General features: G+C 39.8%; 1 protein-coding gene across 3 annotated transcripts in view; it reads right to left on the bottom strand.

Moving 5' to 3' along the window:
• The window catches only part of tex11 (testis expressed 11), a 236,352-nt gene extending 222,578 nt beyond the window's left edge, over nucleotides 1-13,774 (bottom strand). The window contains exons 1-3 of one of the 3 annotated variants that reach the window (XM_087992026.1): nucleotides 12,437-13,774; nucleotides 2,671-2,751; nucleotides 277-396 (exon numbers count right to left, since the gene is read on the bottom strand). In XM_087992026.1, coding sequence (XP_087848152.1) covers nucleotides 277-396; nucleotides 2,671-2,751; nucleotides 12,437-12,457 — 222 coding nt within the window. In that variant the 5' untranslated portion in view covers nucleotides 12,458-13,774. Of the gene's footprint in view, nucleotides 1-272; nucleotides 496-2,670; nucleotides 2,752-11,145; nucleotides 11,502-12,436 lie in introns of those variants that run through there. The other 2 variants (XM_087992025.1, XM_087992027.1) reach the window with 2 other exon arrangements.
• Between the last annotated feature and the right edge of the window lie 4,084 nt (nucleotides 13,775-17,858).

The following is a 17,858-nucleotide window of genomic DNA, read 5'->3' on the forward strand; positions in this document are numbered from 1 at the left end:
CGGTAACAACAGTTGTTCATAGCGCCACTATGATTGACTGACTAACCTTTATGCTGAGAATTCTTTCACACGTATTATAATGACATAATATTCTACTTTATTGTGTATGTGGTAGAGGGAACGGTAACCACTGTTTTTTTGTTTGGCCATACTGGTCAAGAAGGTACCAAGCATTTCTGAAGGTCATATCAAACCTATCTATTTATCAGAAAATAGCAACACAATATACAGAAAATTCATATAATTTCAATATCGTAATTAAAGATACACACATACTGATTCTGCCCGATAGGAGTGGACTTTGAAAAGGTCCTTTTCCACATCATTCTTAAGGACATTTATATCTGATTGGCCATCATATCCAGCTAGTAGCTTTGCATATAATACCTCCAAACTCTGTGGGAACAGATGCAAACTGTTACAATCTTTCCATCAGAAAAATTCTAACCTCTAACCTTAAATATCACAATACAAAGAATTTAACAGTTTCCCAATTGCAATTACATAGAAGTCCTATTTATCTGACATTAAACAAATGTCACTTTACTGAAGTGAGCATATTTCTGTGAGTGTTCTTAACCACTGCAGTGAAATTAATTAGAATAGAAGGAGTAGTCAGAATCAGTCATAAATGGAACTTGAAATGTAAGGCAACTACTAATAATTTGCTAATGATATGGAATTTAATTATAGCTCTAATATGCTGCCTCAGAATCATTCTGGAGTGTTTCAAGGGTTATAACTAATCTCCTTAAGTCTGCTTTCAAAGAATATCTGTAGGGTGGTCAACAATATTCTCTCAACCAATGGTAAACTTCTCATTCTGCATGAAGAAAAGTCAACTCTCCCTCTTACCTCATTAACTTCTTATCTGAAGCAGAGTGAAAAGAATCCCAGCAGTGAAAGAAACTGAAGAAATAGCACAAATACATGCACCTGATACTGTCCAACAATAAATCACAAAACATTATAAATAAATATTTTACTCCCAAATATGTTAGAAAAATCTGGCAGGTGCCAATATATTAGAGTTGATGACTTGGACTGGGGCACATCAAAGCTAGAAATTTAAATATTTTCAACTAGACTTTTGATGTTTCTAATTTCTTTCCATCCTCTCCAAAAGAAAAAGTGACTACTACTGGTATATATTTACAAAGACAGCAGCAACACAACAGCACTTAATCAAGTGCACATTTAATTATTTCCTCCTTTTTTTTATGAACACTCTGACCAAAAGCTGGTATTGCTGATCCTGTTCACGTTAGCTGATATTAACTGCTCTCTCTCTTCAGGTAGTGTTTCTGTCCTTCAAATGTGTCATTATCATTTCTTTTATCAAAACAAACACAAGTGTTTGACTTCATTTAGCCTAGTAAATCATAAAACATTCCTCTCCTCTCCAAAGCCTTCAAACATGATATCACTTCGTAGTCCATCTGACTAAATACCATATCTTAATCAGTTTTATTTGTTTTTGCCACAGTACTGAAACAACTGTTATCATAATCATAAACAACACTGTACATGACTACTGTCAAAAATTGCTGTATATTAACCTTGCAATATTTTAAGATTTATTTACATTGGCACAGTGGCTCAGTAGTTAGCATTGCTGCCCCACAGCACCAGGAACCCAGGTTCAATTCCACCCTCGGGAGACTATGTGGAATTTGCACTTTCTCCCCATCTATGGTGTTCCTCTGCATACTCCAGTTTCCTACCACAGTCCAAAGCTGGACAGGTTAGGTAAATTGGCCATGCTAAATTGTCTACAGTGTCCGGGAATGTGCAGGTTAGGTGGAGTAGCCATAGGAAATTCAGGGTTACGGGGATGGTGTGTGCATGCATGCAGGAGAAGGGGTGAGTCTGTGGTGGGCTGCTCTTCAGAGTGTCCATGTGGACTTGATGAGCCAAATGGTCTGCTTTCACACTGTAGGCATGCTATAATTTAATGATTTCCAAAATATTGATAGCATTTCTTATGATAACCTCCAGAGTATCTTGCTAACTGAAGAACACAAGATAGTGCAGTTATCTCTGCTAATGACATGTTTCCAGTCCCAAATCTTTCTGATAAGGTTGGACCTCACGACAGATATATAAACTAACCGTCTAAGTTTAAAACGTACTCCCAAGGGAGGAAAAGAAACCACATCTGGATGGAAAAGATCCATGTTGGTCTCAGCGCTCTTCAGATGCAAGTTAACAAGGCAAGAGCTTCCTAACACTTTAGGTACAAAGAAGGCTTTTGCCAATATCTACTTGTCATTCTGAGCCATCCATTTGTTCTCCAGGACCAGTAAACTATTCTATCTTATCATGGGCCAACATTCTTTCAGCAACAAATTTAAAATGTGTTGCTCCTGAATTCCATATCTATGAAATAGTTACAGACTGTAAATAAATGATGCCCAAGGACTGATTCTAGTGTTAATGGGGGTTCGTTTCCGGTTTCCAACATAAAAATAGCCAGCTTATTCTGATGGACTTTTTTCAGTTAACCAATCCTCAACTTTCACTAATGTATCACCACCTACTCAGTTGAGCCTACAGATAAAGCAAACATATATAGAGGGATCATTTCATTAGCACTTTACTCTTTCATGTAATTGTTGAGCTACTGTAATAAAAAAAATCCAACTAAGCTTAAGAAAAGGCTTTATGTACTGTCAGAGCCAAGTCCAGAAATCCATCTGCCAACAAAGGTTTCCTATAATCCAGCCAGCTTTTTCCAGTTTTCATGAACATCTGTAACAGAAAGTAGGAATGTTTTACAATGTAATCTACCCACAAAAATAAATGCACTTATAAAACCATGTAATTTGATTTTGCACAAACATACAAAATCAGAAGTAGGCCATTTGGCCTACCGTGCCTGTTCCATCATTCAATAATATCATGGTTGATCTGATTACTACAGTTTGACCCCTAGAAAGAATCTTCAAGCTTCTGTCCTAAAATTATTCAAGTCTGCTTCTACCGCCTTTTGAAGAGAAAAAGATTTCTTCTCATCTCCTCTCTGTCCTACATGGTCAACACATTATTTTAAACAGTGACCCCTAGTTAGATTTGACCACAGCAGGAAACATCCTTTCCACATCCACACCTTCAAGACACCTCAATTACTTGTATGCATCAATCAAGTCACCTCTTTCTCCTCTAAGTCTAAGAGATACAAGCCCAGCCTACACAAGTTCTCCTCATAAGCCAATATGTATGGCTAAAGTATGCAGAGTCCCTGACTACAGCTAACTCAGTGAGGTTCTTTGGTTCACTGATGGTAGGAAATCTGCCATCCTTACCTCACCTGGTCTACATGCGACACCAGACGCACAGCAATGTTGTTCACTCTTAACTGCCCATTGCTGACATAGCTGGTGATACCCAGAGCCAATAAACGAATGGTTAAAATGTAAATTTAGACCACATGAAATTTACAATTCTGAAATATTTGGGTACAGCACATCTCAGACACTTCAAGCTTTTTATATCAGCATCAATGAATGGCATTCTGGCAATCACATGCCCTTTCCTCAGGGACACATTATCACATAGCTCAAGGAACTTATCCAATTCCCCATCCTCAATATCAGCAAAATGACTCAGAGCATTGAAATGATACACACAGGCACTAGACTTAAGCATTTGAGGTTTGAGCACCAAACTAATATAGGTTTATAGCAGCAATAACTGTTCAATAGCCACCTCCTAACTACCCATTTTATACCATGTGTTATAATTGATCTTATTATGTGCATTTGTCACTTTGGTCTAATAAGTATGAAATTCAATAATATCAAGGCTGCCTTTCTTCAAGAAATTGCAATATTTGTTACTTTTAAGATTGTCAATAATAAATAATTGAATTTAATAACAACAAGTTTTCTTCAAATACATTGTATCGATTTAAACCTTATAAAATTTAACGGAATTTTAATTATTAATGCAAACACATTCCAAATATATTTTGTCCAGGTAAAAATAAAACTAAAGTCTTACTTGCATTTTAGTTGTACCTTCACTTCCCTCAGAAAAAGTTTAAAGCACTTCATGGTCAAATAATTCCTTAAAGTACTGTAACTGATATAAAATTATTTCAAAACCAAACATATCTGTTCCGTCCATGAAGACATTTTATCAAATTCTATCAAATACTACAGCTCAAGCTCACCAGTACTTGTCTTTGCAGTGTCACTTCATTGGGTTCAGCACAGTCATACAAACAGACCAACTTGCATGCCACATGTCGCACTGAAAAGTGAAGTAGTCATGAACTTAAAATACTGCAGTGAAACTTGCTTTTTCATTTTAGGATTTTCTGTTTTTAGTTTCTGTCAAGGTTGCACTAATGTTGTATAGTTGAATTTAATCTTCCTAAAAGTGACATTCACAATCAGATTGCCACTCTTGTTCTATACAAAGTTAAAAATTACACAACACCACATTTAGTCCAAAAGGTTTATCTGGAAGCACTAGCTTTCGAAGCGCTACTCCCAAATAAACCTGTTGAACTGTAACCTGGTGTTGTGTGATTTTTAACTTTGTCCTCCCCAGTCCAACACAAGCTCCTCCAAATCTTGTCCTATATACATGGCCTATCCCAGAACTCAGGGTTCCTGGCCTGAACTTCCAATTGATCTATTACACAAATGCAGAACATACACAGTCAAGAAACACTAAAGCACAGCATTAGCATTTAGAAACAAACCAGGTCCTTTTTTCAGTCATAACTGCTACATTCCAGTCTGTCAAGGTACATAGTTTCTTTGACACTGACAGAAAGTAGATGAAAGGATATGTCAAGTATCCGACCATCTGGAGGAGGAGGTCTGGCCGCTATGACTCTAGTTGTTTACCACTACCAACACTTTAATACATTTTATGCATCTGAAGTACATGTTTTCAATTACCCTGCAAGATTATGTATTATTTAGGGCCTAACTTAAGGGAATGAATTAAAAACAATCATATTACATTTTGTGCTCTCTTCAACGTCATTGCATAGCTTGTGATTAGTAATGATTGGCATTGGCTTCCATTACCATTGTGAAGAAAGTTAAGGCAAGTGTCATCACCCAAGAGAACTCCTGAGTTTTAAAAAGAAAACAGTGAAACAACAGAGAATGTTTGCGCACCAAGTTCAATCCTGGGATTGTTGATGTTGGTGAAAAAAAACACTAATTTCTTGACTTTGCAAGCTGATTTCAGTTTTAGAGCCCTGTGAGTGCTTGCTCTGAGTGAGGCACAAAAGCAACATCAAAGTATGTAAATTCAGCCATTTGCTACTGTACATGATAAAATGGCTTTCCATATCTCTGGGCTTGCTTGGGTGAGAAAATTACTTCACTGAGACAGCCATGTGTAAAGCACCAATACGAACAGGCAGAGTTTACTGTCTACCCTACATTCCAACAACTCACCAAGGTAACAGATGGCAAAAATGTGCCAGAGAATTTTGATGTAGTCAAGAGCATTGGCAATGAAAGCATAGCTTTGCATATAAATGTTACAGTACTTTTTCTTTGCTTCTTTTCCTATTCAACTTAATTCAAGATCCTCAGGTTTTCTACCTTTCTGTCAATAAAAGAAGGTTTTTCAGCTCCAGATCTCATATCACCCAACAAAATTTGTCTCAACCAGTTCATCTCTTAAGAGAACAGCCACGGCTTTTTCTGTTAGCCATGTAACAGAAAGCTCATGTTAATAGAACTATTAAAAATCCTTTCTACATTCTCTCTAATGCATCCACATCATTCCTGAAGGCTGACTCAGTATTTTATAAAGTTTCATTATAATTTCCTTGCTTTTCCACTCCATGATCCCACATGGTGCTTTAAGCACTTTTTCAAGTTGTCCTGCCATGAAATTCCCATATTAAGTTATTCCAGCTTAATACTGGTCAATTATAATGGCTTTAATTCAAATTTGGCATGAGAAACTGTTTTAACACTCCTGGCATCTCTACAGTTGGAAGTTTACTTATGCAACAGTGCAACTCAGAATTGTTCTTCCTCACTCCTGCCACTTCCTCCATGAGCCCTTACTCACAGCAGGGGTTTATGAGAAGGAAAGAAGTGAGTGGAAGGTTCAGCAAACGAATGCAGTGGTAGCCAACAGAATCAGAGAGCGGAAATGATAATGAGGCCGAGAAAGTAGGAAGTTTTTTTTTAATTTAAATTTTTAATTGATGTTTTTAATTTTTTTGCAGTTTTTAGATTCATAGTTATTAGGCGCTCAACAATATAAAGTATTTTTACTTACTGGTTTAATTGGCTTACTGAGCACGGTGGCTCAGTGGTTAGCACTGCTGCCTTCCAGCCCCAAGGACCCAGGTTCAATCCCCGCCTCAGGCAACTGCCTGTGTGGAGTTTGCTCATTCTCCCCGTGTCTGCGTGGGTTTCCTCTGGGTGCTCCGGTTTCCTCCCACAGTCCAAAGATGTGCAGGATAGGTGAATTGGCTATGCTAAATTGCCCGTAGTGTTAGGTGCATTAGTCAGGGGTAAATGTCGGGGAATGAGTCTCCGTGGGTTTCTCTTCAGAGGGTCAGTGTAGACTTGTTGGGCCAAAGGACCTGTTTCCACACTGTAGAGATTCTAATCTAATCTAAATTCTGCTTGATTATATTACGTATTTCTCAACTTTCTGTTACCACATCCTTTGTAATAAATCTTAACATTTTCCCAAAAACAAACATTAAGCTTACTGGCCTATAGTTGATTTTTATCTCCATTGCTTTGTGAATAAGGGTTTACCATTGGCAGTTTTCCAATCCTCTCATACAAGAATCCTTCGCTTCTGGAAAAGTAAGAATTTTGATGTCTATCTTTATCTTCGACAGTTTACAACTATTCCAAGATTGATGTATTTCACAAATTATCAAAGCACATTCAAGAAGTCTTGATACAGGTCCAAGTTACCGATACAGATCAAGAAAAACAGTGATGTTAATATTGAATCCTTGGAAGCCCAATTATGTCTTCCTTCAGTCTGTAAAACAGTTCTGCACCACTTCTGCATTCTATGTTACTTACTCAACTTCATAGCCATACTGCTATTGCCGATTTTACAACAAGTTAACTTTGCTGACAAACCTTGTATGCGGGCACTTGAACCTGTCACCTTCTGAACTTTATGCACTCTATTCTCTCGAAGTTTCTAATGAAGTCATATCTGCGCATCTTATTAAAATAACATTATCAGGCTATTCCAGATTTAAGGTTGTTCTGGCAATTTCCAACTCCAATTAAAGTTGTTAGATCTGTGGATGCTTGTTTGTGTTCATGGTGGACTGAAAAAGTCAAGAGTTCGCACTCAGGTAAAGCAAATCATTAAGACGACAAATGGGATGTTGTCTTTTCTTGCCCTAAATTTTGTTACCAATCCTTGAATACAAAGATGGGTTAGACCTGAGACAATAAGAGGGGGTGCTGGTATCATCTTGTGTGCCAAACTCTACTTTGCAAAAGCTAAATGTCAATTTTCAAACACCTCCTCCGATCTCCCTGGATCATGATCTCACCATTGAATACCAAGCTGTTGTTATTTCCAAGGTTGTCACTGACCTCATCTCCTCTGAAGATCCGCCCTCGATAGCTTCCCAATTTATAGTGTCCCACCTACACCTAGGCTGCCCAAATAAATAGCATTCCTCTGGAAGACCCAATGTTTCAGCCTGTTCCTGACGCACTGAACTTCAGACATGGAATTCAGTTCCAACTCTGTTTAGGTAGACCTGTCTGACTTGCAGAAATGCCATCTTCCCCAGAGCCAATACCACGGCCGCAGGAATCTAAAGTCCTATCTTTCCAGCCATGCACTCACCTTCCTTATACTGCTATTTCTGTACTTGCACATTGAGCAATCACAAGATTACATTTTTGATCCTAGTTAATAACTTTAAACCGAGTTTCCCCTAAATTTTGATTTCAGGACAACATCCTCCTTCTGATCTAAGGCTCTTGCCAAGCAGAATGCACTAAAGCCACTGTGACATCCTTAATCCTGGTACCACATACCAACGTGGAGTTACACTGACAGCCCCAGAAACGCCTGTCTGTTCCCATAATTAATGAATCCCCTGTCACTACAGCTCCTCCTTTATATTTCCTCCCCTCCTGTACAGTCAGATTGTTTGTGAAAGCCGGAAACTTGACTATGTCTACACTCTCTGCAGGAGCCAGCCCATCAGCCGCCAAAATGGAAAACAGGTTTGTCACTGGGATCACAGGGGACTCATGTATCAGTTGCCTGTTTCTCTTGGGCTGCCTTGCAATCACCCATCCCTTTTCTTCTTCCAGTCCTTTGAGGTGTGGCATGACCACTTCTCTAAACATGCTATCCACACAACTCTCGGCCACTGCACCAGTGTCTCCAGCTGCTTCTTGAATTTCTGGAAACCTGGAGTTTCTGCAATTGAGAGCACTTCCTGTATTTGTGATCATTTAGGACACAGGCAGGCTCCAAGATTTCCCACATATCACAAATTCCACGCTTTTGACCTCGCCTGCCATATGTCTTAAATACACTTTTAAAAATACTCACCTTATCTGAATTTTAGTACCCTACTATTCTAGAACATAGAAACACATAGAAAGGTACAGCAGAGAACAGGCCCTTTGGCCCATGATGTTGTGCCAAGGATTATTCCTAATCTAAAATCAAATAATGTAACCTACGCACCCCTCAATTCACTGCTGTCCATGTGCATGTCCAACAGTCACTTAAATGTCCCTAATGACTCTGCTTCCACCACCACCACTGGCAACACATTCCACGCATTCACAACTTTCTGGTAAAGAACCTACCTCTGATGTCTTCTCTATACCTTCCTTCTAACACCTTAAAACTCTGATCCTCTCGTGCCAGTCAATGCTGCCCTGGGGAAATTCTGGCTATCAACTCTAGCCATGCCTCTCATTACCTTGTACACCTCGATCAGGTCACTTCTCTTCCTCCTCCTCTCCAGAGAGGAAAGTCAGAGTTTAGTCAGCCTCTTTTCGTAAGACACGCCTTCCAGTCCAGGCAGCATCCTGGTAAACCTTCTTTGCACCATCTCCAAAGCCTCCATATCTTTGCTACAATAGGGCAACCAGAACTGATCACAATATTCCAAGTGTGGTCTCACCAGGGTTTTGTAAAGCTGCAAAAAAACCTCGTGGCTCTTAAACTCTATCCCCCTGTTAATGAAAACCAAGACACCATATGCTTTCTTAACAACCCTATCCATTTGGCTAGCAACTTTGAGGGATCTATGCACTTGAACACCAAGATCCCGCTGTTCCTCCACACTGTCAAGAATCTTGTCTTTAATCCTATATTCAGCATTCAAGTTCGACCTTCCAAAATGCGTCACTTTGCATTTATCCAGGTTGAACTCCATCTGCCATTTCTCAGCGCAGGTCTGCATCCTATCTATGTCACGCTGCAGCCTATAATTGCCCTCGATACTATCAGCAGTACCTCCAACCTTGGTGTCATCAGCAAATTTACTAACCCACCCCTCAACCTCCTCATCCAAATCATTTATAAAAACTATAAAGAGCAAGATACTACAAACTACCCAAGAACAGAACTGGACACCACTCACCACTGACCTCCAGTCAAATTCTACTTTGACTTTTTAAACCTACTAATACTTATTATTATTATTATTATTATTACTTACGCGACTTTTGTTCTGAAACATGAAAGGGTTCAGAAAAGATTTACAAGGATGCTGCCAGGGTTGGAGGATTTGAGCTGCAGGGAGAGTCTGAATAGGCTGGGACTGTTTTCCCTGGAGCATCAGAGGCAGAGCGGTGACCTTATAGAAGTTTATAAAATCATGAGGGGCATGGATGGGTAAACAGACAACGTCTTTTCCCTGGCATGGAGTACAGATGTAGAGGACATAGGTTTAGGGTGAGAGGGAAAAAATTTAAAAGGGACCTAAATAGTAACTTTTTCACGCAGAAGGGTGGTGCATGTATGGAATGAGCTGCCAGAGGAAGTGGTGGAGGTTGGTACAATTACAACATTTAAAAGGCATCTGGATGGGTATATGAATAGGAAGGGATATGGGCCAAGTGCTGGCAAATGGGACTAGATTAAGTTAGGATATCTGGTCGGCATGAACGAGTTGGACTGAAGGGTCTGCTTCTGTGCTGTACATCTCCACGACTTTATGGTGCCTCTAAATTACATTCTGCTATAACACAACAATCGTGTTCTTCTGCAACCTCCCACTATAGAAGATTGCGCTATGGAAAACCCACTATACCCGTTAGGCAGAGAGTTTGCGTTATGCAAAAAACATCCACAATTTATCACAGTATAGCCAATTCGCGCTGACAAAATGCACTTTACAGCAGAACAACGTGTAATCCCTTAACATTATACTTTTCTATTTTATGGCTGTTTAGGAACAGGCCCTGATGGTAAGTCTTTATGAGCCCTTGAATTCAGTACTTTACTGTGATGTAATTCCAATTTTGTTTTACATTTCAGTGCAGCTGGCTGCGAGCTGCTGAATTTGCCTGCTATAGACCAGGTCAGACACCCTCAAAACATTTCAAGAAGATAGCTCAGACACTAACTTTTCTGGTTGTTTTAAGCAGGTGGGAATGGATATTCCAGAAGTGATGCAGCTGGTCGAACCACTCAATTTAAAAAAAAAGAATTCATTTTACAGACTACTGAATGAAACACAAACAAAAGAGAACAGAACTTAGAATAACTAAACCTATGTGAAAACCTAATTAATTCTATCGTAATTTAATTATCCCCATTAAACACCCCCTTGGCAAAAAAAGTAAAATCAAACAGATTCTTCCAGGAGAGGTCACAGAGCGAGAGAGAATCAGTATGAAGCTAGTTCTTTAGGTCCCCAGCTAAAACTTGACCATCAGTTTTGCACAGGACTGCTTGCTAAAACCTGAGCTGGGAGAACTGGCCACTCCCCTTACCTAGTACAAGTGTTTTGAAAAAAAACTTCAAAGCTTTTTGCCTGACGCAATTTCCATTAGCCATAATCAAAGGGTTTATACCAGCCAAACCGGAACCATTACCACTTACAATCCCCTTTGAAAAAATCAAGGTCAGAATAACCTCGTTACAGGAGTAGCATCATCACAGTGCTTTGCTATGTGTACTGCCTCTGCTCACCGATAAGTGCGTATCTTGCTCCATCGTTGTGATTTATACTTGGTATACTTTGTGGGCACGATGGCTCAGTGGTTAGCACTGCTGCCTCACTGTGCCAGAAACCCAGGTTCGATTCCCACATCGGGCAACTGCCTGTGTGGAGTTTGCACATTCTCCCGGTGTCTGCGTGGGTTTCCTCCGGGTGCTCCGGTTTCCTCCCAAAGTCCAAAAACGTGCATGTTAGGTGAATTGGCCAAAGGGCCTGTTTCCACACTGTAAGTAATCTAAGTAATCTAATCTAATCTAAAACTGCATATGACTGTATGATTCAATTAATATCAAGAATAACAAGGCTAAAAATCAGTTTATGACTGAAAATATTTCTGAAGTGGCTTGCAAACGGACCAGAAGGGCAACAGATGCACATTGAAGAGACACAAGCTGGAGTTTGCAACATATTCCAGGAAAAGTAAACTGACCTTTGTATCCATCCTAGTAAACTATGTGGTTTATAGGTGACAGTTTAGTGCCTTAAACAGAGATGTGTTCCGTCCTGTTTCTCATGTCGAGAGGTGTTGCCATAGTGATGCCCAAAATGTCTCCTTCAAAAGTCGGTAAACAATTTTTGACTTCTCCCTGGGTGTTTTTTTTTGTAATAAGATGATAGAACGATGAGTGGATGGGGTCAGAGCTCGTATAGACCCAGTAAGACTTTTAGGTTGACTTTCAGTTAGTGAGAAGGCTTATGCTGACTGCTGAGCTAAAAGTTTGAGCTCCTAGCTGCTAAAGTGAAGTCTTAGACAGCAAAGCTTCCTCTGCAAAATCAAAAGGAGCAGATTGTTTTAGTCTTCTGGACTGGAGAGAAACAGTATGTGAGAACCAGAACTATTTTGTTGAATTGCATTTTTGTCAAAGGGTGTGCTTGTGGAATGCTGCCTATATTCTAACAATTAGTGATTAGTGGTTAAATAATACATTATCCTTGTAAGTATTTCAATAGAATTAAATTTAGGCCAATTTTTTTACGCTTTAACTGCGTTTTGATTAAAGTTTAGTGGTGGACCAATCAAATCATATTTGGAACACAGCACTTTAGACTTGCTTTTAAATAATTACAAAAGTTAGATTCTGGTCTGGTCCATAAAAATAGCAAACAAAGGAAAGTTAGATCATAAAAAAAAACTTTCTAGTAGTTGCTTTATAGCAAGGATTAGACCAAAGACTAAAGCATTTCATTTCTGGACAAAACTAAGGAAAGAAAAATTAAAGGGAAAATACAAATATACAAACAGAAAAGCAAATAATTACTTACATTTTGTCCTTTGTTCATCATTAATTGAGGATTCTAGTCTTTTGGTTACTGCCCAGTTCCACAAATTAATGGCATATTCTTCAACCTTTATTACAAGGAAAAAAGTGATAACCTAGTTATTTCATATTGTCACACTGGCCTTTTTGCCAGTAGTTTAGCAACATTTACTTGACAATGGGTGGACATATGGGAAAAAACACCATCTATAACTAAAATAGCGTACTTCAATAACAAAAAAAGTGATTCAGTGTTTCTATTTTATAAATACAAGTTGACTCCAAGACTTGTTAGAACTCCAAACATGCCACACATCTACTTCATAATACCTTGTGATCGATTATGATTATCACAATGTTTCAAATAACTCATGCTAATTAAATCCATCCCCTAAACCAACAAGTGATTCAGTTGCTGTTCACTACAATGACATTAAACCTTTAGCAGCATTTCAAAGACATAAATATGCTGTCTACGTGTTCCTGGTCTTTCATTTCCCTATGTGCAGAAGTTGGTTCTAGTTTCACTATGTTACAGAAAATGCTGTAACGACAATCTTAAGCATACTGCTCATTCCAAAGATATTGCCTGACCAGCTGACCACGTGCATTGTTTGCTGCTTTTGTTTTAGATTTCTAGCATCTATACCATATGTTTTGCACTTTTACTAGTATTTGGAAGGCAATTCGGTTAATTAATGAGCCACCTAAACCAATTATTTCTATGCTTACTAGAATATAATGGTGACTCTCAAATTTCCTGGAACTCTCATCCATAGCTTACACATTGACTTCCAACACTGCCCAGAAAACTTTGAGCAGTGTGCTTGCAATCTCACTGTGGGTGGCTCTTGTTCATAGGCACTTTGCAACTGACTGAGCACCCTGGCAATTTTAGGGGGAGGGCATTGAAAAACACGTTACCCTCCTCTTTCCTTAAAACAATCCACTCCCTGCAGAACTCATCCCAACTTCACATGCCTGTGCTCTGGAATCTACTATAGATCCTGAGGCTGGGACTCAGTGCATTACGGACAGCAGGTACCAGTCCTGGGAAGCACGCAGTTCTGGACATACCAATTAAAATCACATTGGTAAGTGTGATAACAGCATGCACCATTATTCAGGCTTCATTACTTAAATGGTGCTCAGTAGGAGTCAGGAAGGTCAAATACAATTGGCAATTCTGACTGTTGCAGAGGGAGTGCAAAGTCTTTGGGGATTGAGTGATAGGGTCGCCTAAACATCTGGTGATGACATTAGATATGAGCAAGTCAAATGTCCCTCAACAATCATGTATGTTGATGTAGTAAAATATGGGACTGGAGCGTGATCAAGAATGATGACTTTGAAATCTTCTGAATATTTATCTCCAATTCAAGTCTTTTAGCTCCCACAGGTTCATAAAGCACAGTGTTGAAAATGGCGCAGGAGATTCAGAAGTCTCATGAACTCAGTGAATTATTTTGGAGCAGCACAAAAATGTGTAAAATGTATTTTAAATCCAAAGAAATACTGGTGGACTTCTTTTCTACTGAGGACTATAACCACATCAAGCTGCTGTGCTGATGTCCACCTCAATGAACACATGGACCACTTGCATGTAATATCAAACATTGTTGACAACAAAGTGCTCGCAATTCCTCACCGATAGTCTGTCTGCTTAAATAGGACAATGGAAAGCATGATCTTCTGTCAGCAAAAAAAAAGTCAACTTAAGTACAAGTACAATTCCTCTGGCTGCTCAAGGTGCTATCCTTTTTCATTACCTTCTTTCACGCTTTTAAACATAATCGGTAGTGTTCTTCCATAATGTTCATGATTTGGAGATGCCTGTGTTGGACTGGAGTGTACAAAGTTAAAAACTTAAAAATTCTGTGCCTTACAATTGTGTCCTCCACAACCACCTAATTGGAAGCTAGTGTGCTTCCAATTAAATCTGTTGGACCATAACCTGGTGTTGTGTGATTTTTAACTTTCCATAATGTTGCTTGTGAAGGTCAAATTAAGAATGACTCTTAGCAAATTATTCAGGGCCAAAACAAAGTTAAGTTACAAAATGTGGGATGAGAGAGGAGAATAGTTTGCAGTACATTGGGAGGAAAGGGAAAGGAAAAGAACAGAAAGGAAAGGGAGAGTAAGAGGAAGAGAAAGGCGAGGAAAACAAAGGGAAAGAAAGAGGTAAAGGAAAGGGATTTCATAAAAACAAAGATGTTGGCATAAGTTCATGCGAACTAAGAGTCCAGCAATATACAGGGAAGTCCCTTTCAGTTTGGTGTGCTCAAATTTTCCACAGGAGCTCAAATACAGTTTAACTCCAGTTTAAGGTCCAGAAACTGAGAACTGGCTTACTCTGATGGATAAATACACTACTGTTTCCAGAAATCCAACTTGTCAGAAACTGAGAACAGTGGCAAGGATTAAGGAAACTTTGACCTTCTTTGTTGTTTGCTTTCCTGATGCTCTAAGCAGTGTTGATTTTTGAGAGGAGAATGGGTTCAAGGTCACAGTTACCTAATTTTCTGATAGCTTACGGAGTTCAAGAAGCAGCGGTTGGAAATCATACCTTAGTTAAGTAGACAAAGGAAGTACCAGACTGTGACATTAATCCTGAAGCTGTCCTAAAAAACAGAGGAGTAGGGGCGATAACTTTGGGATGGTAAAATGCTCATTCCTGATACCATGCAGTCTTTCGAAGTAAAATTATTTGTTCTCCCCCGGGTATGATGCAGGGGAATTCCTGGTCTACTCCTAACAAAAGGGTGGCTCACTTCTCTGGACTGTCTCGCCTTCCCTCTCTCCCAATCTATGCCTGGGAGGTTGGCAATTTATCTTGTGTCAATTACCTATTTTATTAATCTCAATAAATAACAATTAGCAGCTACTCATGATGTCCAGATGACTGTCTTCCTCTTGCTAAGCTCTATTTGAAGGTCAGCTTTCATGTACTCTAAGGACAAAGACTTACATTCCAAAACGCTATGCTCATAATCGGATAGTATGAGCACAGATGACATGATCATTGAAGACTTTCATCCTCAGGCATCCGAAGCTGGTGTTCACTGATTGGAGCAATGTTCAATCACCACGTCAATGTCAGCCTCAGATGAAAGGTAGAGTTTCAGGTAACAGAAATGTTCCACATTTGGGAGCCTTGCTTCACTGATCTTAATGGAGTTAAGGATTGGAATTTGATCTGCGACAAATTAGTAAAGGATTGGCGTATTCATGAGGTTGACGACAAGACCCAGTTGTCAGAATGCTTCCATGAAGGCATTAAACAAAGATTCTCTTCCTACAGTGCAGAGATAACATTATCATCCATGTCCTAATGTTCCACCGCGAGATTGGCGTTGTTTTTCTTCTTGAACTTCAACTGCTAAAAAATATTTCTTCCATCTTGTAAACAATGTCCACACCACTAGGAAGCTTGCTGTTGATAAGATGAAAAATTGTAGAGATGAAGATGGAGAAAAGGATGGGGTCAATGACACATTCTTGCATGACCTCAAAGGATTCTGTATATTCACCATCAGTGAGGAAAATCACCAACATCTCATCATAGAGGACAATGAGAATGGTGATGAACGTCATTGGAAAGCAGCCTTTGATAGGATTTTCCATAGCACCTCCGGGATTGACTGAGTGAAAATACTTGGTCAGAGCAGTGAAGGCCATGCCCAGTGATGATCTTCCTGGCATCCCTCTTGGAGATGCTGAACAGTGAGAGTCACTCCCTTAATTCCATGGTTTGGTCAAAAGCAATACTGGCTCTCAGGAAGTATATGCTCAAGGTTTGGGAAAAGAGGATCCAGACAACGATCTTCTTGGAAATGGAGAGTAGGAAGACTTCTCACTAATTCACTTTTCATCTTTTCTTCAAGGTGACAATGGTAGCATCCTTGAGATCAGCAGGAATTTGTTTTTTGTCCTAGATTTGCATGATCAATTCATGGAGATGACAGTTAAGATCTTCTCCACCAAGTTCAAAAGTCTCTGCTGGAATCCTATCTAGAGCCATAGAGATGTACAGCTTGGAAACAGACCCTTCAGTCCAACCCGTCCATGCCGACGAGATATCCCAACCCAATCTCGTCCCACCTGCCAGCACCTGGCCCATATCCCTCCAAACCCTTCATATTCATTTACCCATCCAAATGCCTCTTAAATGTTGCAATTGTACGAGCCTCCACCACTTCCTCTGGCAGCTCATTCCATACACGTACCAACCTCTGCGTGAAAATGTTGCCCCGTAGGTCTCTTTTATATCTTTCCCCTGTCACCCTAAACCTATGCTCTCCAGTTCTGGACTCCCGATCACAGGGAAAAGACTTTGTCTATTTATCCTATCCATGTCCCTCATAATTTTGTAAACCTCTGTAAGGTCACCCCTCAGCCTCCGACACTCCAGGGAAAACAGCCCCAGCCTGTTCAGCCTCTCCCTGTGGCTCAAATCCTCCAACCCTGGCAACATCCTTGTAAATCTTTTCTGAACCTTTTCAAGTTTCACAACATCTTTCCGATAGGAAGGAGACCAGAAGTGCTCGCAATATTCCAACAGTGGCCTAACCAATGTGCTGTACAGCCGCAACATGACCTCCCAACTCCTGTACTCAATACTCTGACCAATAGGAAAGCATGCCAAACACCTTCTTCACTATCCTATCCACCTGTGACTCCACTTTCAAGGAGCTATGAACCTGCACTCCAAGGTCTCTTTGTTCAGCAGCACTCCCTAGGACCTTAACATTAAGTGTATAAGTCCTGCTAAGATTTGCTTTCCCAAAATGCAGCACCTCACATTTATCGAAATTAAACTCCATCTGCCACTTCTCAGCCCATTGGCTCATCTGGTCCAGATCCTGTTGTAATCTGAGGTAACCCTCTTCGCTGTCCACTACACCCCCAATTTTGGTGTCATCTGCAAACTTATTAACTGTACCTCTTATGCTAGCATCCAAATCATTTATGTAAATGACAAAAAGTAGATCCTTGTGGCACTTCACTGGTCACAGGCCTCCAGTCTGAAAAACAACCCTCCACCACCACTCTGTCTTCTACCTTTGAGCCAGTTCTATATCTAAATGGCTAGTTCTCCCTGTATTCCATGAGATCTAACCTTGCTAATCAGTCTCCCATGGGGAACCTTGTCGAACGCCTTACTGAAGGCCATATAGATCACATCTACTGCTCTGCCCTCATCAATCTTCTTTGTTACTTCATCAAAAAAACTCAATCAAGTTTGTGAGACATGATTTCACACGCACAAAGCCATGTTGACTATCCCGAATCAGTCCTTGTCTTTCCAAATACATGTACATCCTGTCCCTCAGGATTCCCTCCAACAACTTGCCCACCACCAACATCAGGCTCACTGGTCTATAGTTCCCTGGCTTGTCCTTACCACCCTTCTTAAACAGTGGCAC

Source organism: Chiloscyllium plagiosum, unplaced genomic scaffold (assembly GCF_037043375.1).
Source record: "Chiloscyllium plagiosum isolate Xiang-an unplaced genomic scaffold, Cpla_swu_hap1 HiC_scaffold_11, whole genome shotgun sequence".
Lineage (NCBI taxonomy): Eukaryota > Metazoa > Chordata > Chondrichthyes > Orectolobiformes > Hemiscylliidae > Chiloscyllium > Chiloscyllium plagiosum.